General features: G+C 31.1%; 1 protein-coding gene across 1 annotated transcript; it reads right to left on the bottom strand.

Moving 5' to 3' along the window:
- Nucleotides 1-979: 979 nt before the first annotated feature.
- Nucleotides 980-1,308, bottom strand: BDCG_16380 (uncharacterized protein; the record flags this gene model as incomplete). Its single annotated transcript, XM_045425623.1, has 1 exon — nucleotides 980-1,308. A coding segment is annotated over one exon (329 nt), but the record flags the coding sequence as incomplete, so codon positions are not given.
- Between the last annotated feature and the right edge of the window lie 3,607 nt (nucleotides 1,309-4,915).

Raw genomic sequence — 4,915 nt, 5'->3', positions numbered from 1 at the left:
TGTGTATGCGCACACATAGAAAAATTGAAGAAGAGTGCAGAACCTGCAGAATCAGAAGCCAGAACAGAGAGAGTGAAGATAAAAGAAATAGAAGAAGAAGAAGGCACAGAACTGAATAAACAATAATGAGAGTCATCTGAGACTGAACACTTATAACTCAGTGTGCATACAATCTTTTCTGCAGAAGAGAAAGAGAAAGTGATGAAAGAAGCTTAAGAGTGAGAGAGAATAGTCTCAGTGATATTGTTATCTTTGATTAGAATGATCTCTGACACTGAAGCAACTAAGAATCATTATTAGTGTATGAAAATTACAAAATCAGAGATGAGAACAGTTATCAAATGAACATTCACTGATTTTAGAGTTGTATACACAATTACAACACACATGAGACTTCTCAGAAAGAGAGAGAGAGACACAGAAAAATACAGAAAGCAGAATACAGTATATGAACAGCTTATTCTTATGATAATATCTCAGACAAGATGTACAAGCCTTACATTTATAAGTGTAAAAGAGTACAACATCTGCATTTTCATTTCTGAAAACATGAATATCTTTTGTCTATATCACAAAATCAGATGACAGATATCAGAGAATAGACTGATATAGATCTATTATTCTGAAGAAATTCATCAGAGTGAATATTCTTATAATATTGAACTTTATAGTTATAAAAAGTTTCTTGATATCTATGAATATCACAACTTTATATATAATAAAACTCATAATAATTTCTTCTAAGAATAGAAAAATCAGCATCAGAAAGAAAAGATAAAAAGAAAAAAGACTTATAATCTTAACACTGTTAAAAGAGAGAGTAATTCTCTGATATAAATAAATAATTACTTCATCACAAATATTTAAAATAAATGTAATAATTAGTATTTATAATCAAGCTTCAGATAGTTATATTATACACTATCTTTATATAATAAATTTTTCTAGAGATCAGTAAGAAGAACAGAAGTGTATATACTAAGAAACATGATTCACTGAGTCTATACAATATCTTCTTGAAATGAGAAGAGCTAGTAATAAAGGCAGTGATGAAAGCAGAAGTAGCAGGAGTAGAGGTCACAGAAATAGAGGTAGTGAGAGCAGAAGAATCAGACACAGAAACAGATGTAGAAGATTGAGAGAAAGCAGCAGAGAAAGAAACAGAGAGAATAGAGAGAAATATAAGAGACTCAGTTACATATGACACAGACAATTTCTTCATTATTATATTCTTCAAGTTCTTAATTAATAATTCAACATTGAGTTCACTATCATTAGCAGATGCAGATCTGTTAATATATAAAGATTCTATGTAAATAAAAATAAACATCAGCATCTGCATTTATGCAAAATCATGCTAGAAAACATAATTAGAAGTCACTGAGAAGAAAAACAGTTGAGAATGTATAAGAAGATAAAGAAGATATACTATTTATAATGATACATTCTGACAATTGTTAGAAGATAAACAAGTTCAGTTATATTTCACAATATATTATACTTACTGCTAATAAACTGTCTGATATGAGTACTACAATGATGCTTATTGTGAGAACAGAGAGTCATTGTCAGAAATGTATACAATGTAATAGATAAACAGATAGAAAGAGTTGAACAGAAGTTGTAAGAAATCCCGCTTCTCGCGGATTCTTTACCTCTATTCCTATCTCTCATGTAATCAATAGGGCTAGCGGCCCTTGACTACACACAACTATATAGACTGAAGTTCACGAATACTATTCATAACTCAGCTTGAATACTATTATACATTTAATCTCTACATTTTATCTTGCTACTGTGAATACTTCTAGTAGTTAACAGTACATATCACATCAAGCTGCAAACACTCAAATAATTATCTGCAAGCACTTATTCTTACATTTCAAGCTCAGTCAGTCAGTAACTGCCTGTTATGACTGAAAGAACTAGAAACTTATATACTTCAATCTCTGTAAACTCTACTGCAGACACTCAGAAGCAGTCATCTGAACTATAAATAATCTCTATGAAAGAAGTCTCAGAGAACTTATCAATCACTTATAGAACATCATTCTCTGCATCTGTGATAGAGAAACTCTTTAAATTCATGAATGAATTAATCTCAGTGAAGAACATTCTTAAGCATCTCTCACAGAATCAAGCTATTTTTCTATAAGAAATGCTTACTATCTGTAAACACTCTCAAACTAAGTCTCTAGACATGATCTTCAGAGACACTCACAAACTGAAAAGAAACTTTCTTAAGTTATGATCACTTAAGATCACTTATTGAACTATAATCTATAAAAGCTTTTACAAGTTTGTATTTAAAATTGACTTACAAGCTCAGCTGTGTGATATGAAAGATGAAGAAGCTGTTATCTATGTAATAACAGATCTCTATTACACTGAAGTCAAGAACTGACTGAATTATCTAGAGAATGATTATAAGAGATTCTGATAATCTATTCTCAAGATATATCTAGAGAACAAGTTGAAAGACTTTATAAATCAGACAGAGAACACCTGAGTTATAATCATTAATATTAGAAAAAGAGGTGAGAAATCTGATGAAGACTACTCACAGCACTTTATGAAATTATAGTATGAATTAAGACCTGTAAAAACAGGGCTCTGAAACAAGACCTGAATGATGATATTAATAAAGAGACTGAATAAAGATATGTAGAACAAGCTTATTAAATAAGACTCTAAGTTCTTAATTCTGAAGAAACTAATGACTAGACTGACCGTGTGACCGTGTCTGGGACCAGGACCAGATTTTTTGATAGTCTCATTACCAATTCGACTGATCTCATTACACGGTTTTAACATTAGATAGTAGTCTCATACTGTCTCAGTGGGACTTACTGTCTACTCTTGTCACATTTTCCAAATGGGACCATGATTTCCACTTCTCAATTTAAATTATTTTTATTGCTTTAAATGACTTTAAATCTCATTTGAGTGTTACCAAAAAGTGTTACTTTTTAAAAAATTAAAAATAGTCTAAAAAAAACCTTAAAATGTCTAAAAATAGTAACTTTATGCTAAGAATGGGACTAAATGGGACCAAATGAGACCACTTTCTCATTTTTTTCAAGTCATGGTTTCATTCTAAGATCTGATATATAGTCACTTTACCTGTTTTTTTGATAGCCAGTCCCAGCGGGATTCACGCCAAGAAATGTATGAGACCAGACCAAATGGGACCAAACGTGAAATTCATGGTCCCAGCGGCCAGTCTACTAATGACTCTCATTCATTACTTACAGATCACTGTGAGAGTCACAGATCTGTGAAGAGCAGATCATTAACTAACTCTGTGAGAGTCAGAATAACAGAGAACAGATTTATCAGAAAAAGATAATAAGACATAGAGAGATTTATATCTGACTGCTGAGTAGAGAGAGAGAGTTTTATAAGCTCTTATAAACAGAGTATATAATAGAGAGATTAAGAAAAAGAAACTCTGCTTTATCTGTTCTAAATCAGAATATCTTCATATAAACTGTCTGAATAAATCAAAATAGAAATTTAAGAAGTCACAGACAGAGTCAGCAACAGCCTTCTTAAGAGTCTTGAAGCTGATATCTGAATCTGTTACTCTCTCAATGAAAATACTTACTTACAGAGAGAGACTGCATTATAATACTGCTGCTCTGCAAGTATGAAAAGTATTGATGAACTCAGAATCTCAGATTACTGTGATGTCTCTAAAGCTCACAGAGTGAATAAGCTGAAAGATAAAGACTGAAAACCTGCTCTTGTAATAAGCAGAGTATAAGAACTCAGATCTGAGAGCTGAGAAACTTGTAAGAATTATCTTTGAATTACAAAATCTCTCTGAAATCTGAAGAAGATTTGCAGAAACTGTGATTATCACAGACATCACAGATAACATGTACTTGAGACTTGTATAACTTCAAAGATATAATCTGCACATAGCTGTTCATAAGTCAGATTTATACTTTCAATCAGTGTTGATAAACTCACTTACAAAGATAGAATCAGTTGATGCTGCAGAATTAATTAGAGAAGACAAGCTTATCTATATAATAGCTTTACAAGTGTCTGAGAATCTTATAATCATGAAAACTAAGCTTCAGATATCAGAGAAATACTGAGATCTCACAGAGATGTTCAGCTCAGTAAAGGCAGCTAAGCTTCTCTCTCATTATAAGAAGAATCTGATAATAGATTTAATAGAAGAGCAGAAACTCTTCTAAGAATCAATCTATAAGCTCTCTCATTACAAGACAGAGATCTTGTAAATCTATATAAAGAAGAATCTGAAGAATGACTTCATCTGATCTTTACAGGTCTCTGCAGAAGCCTCTGTAATATTTATAAAGAAGAAGAATAAAGATCTCAGATTATATATAGATTACTGTAATCTGAACTTCAAGATAATAAAGAGCTGCTATTTCCTGTCTCTGATTGAGAATGTGATTAATCATCTCACAGAAGCTGTCATATTCACATAACTGAATATGATTAATATATATACACAGCTGTGAATACAGTCTGAGAATGAATAAAAGACTGTCTTTAGAACTGCACTGAAATTATTTGAATATCTAGTAATATCTTTTAATCTGACTAATATCTCTACAGTATTCCAGTCTTTTATTAATAAAACACTTCATATATATCTGAATATCTTTGTAATAATATATCTGAATAATGTGATAATGTACTCTGTGAAGAAGAAAGAACACACTGAGCATGTACAAAGTATGTTAAAGGTCTTAGATGAGACAGAACTGTATATTAAGCTTATAAAGTGTAACTTCAGTGTCTATCAGATTAATTTTCTAGAATATATAATTACTGCAGATAATATTCAGATGAAATCTTCACAGATTAATTAAGACTATTTTATTATAACTGAAGTTAACTAGTATTTACAAGATTCAGATCTTTCTGAGCTTTG

Source organism: Blastomyces dermatitidis (genome assembly GCF_000003525.1).
Source record: "Blastomyces dermatitidis ER-3 genomic scaffold supercont1.2, whole genome shotgun sequence".
Classification (NCBI taxonomy): Eukaryota; Fungi; Ascomycota; class Eurotiomycetes; order Onygenales; family Ajellomycetaceae; genus Blastomyces; species Blastomyces dermatitidis.
Note: the sequence above shows the minus strand (reverse complement) of the source record. Positions and strands in the feature narration are given on the sequence as shown.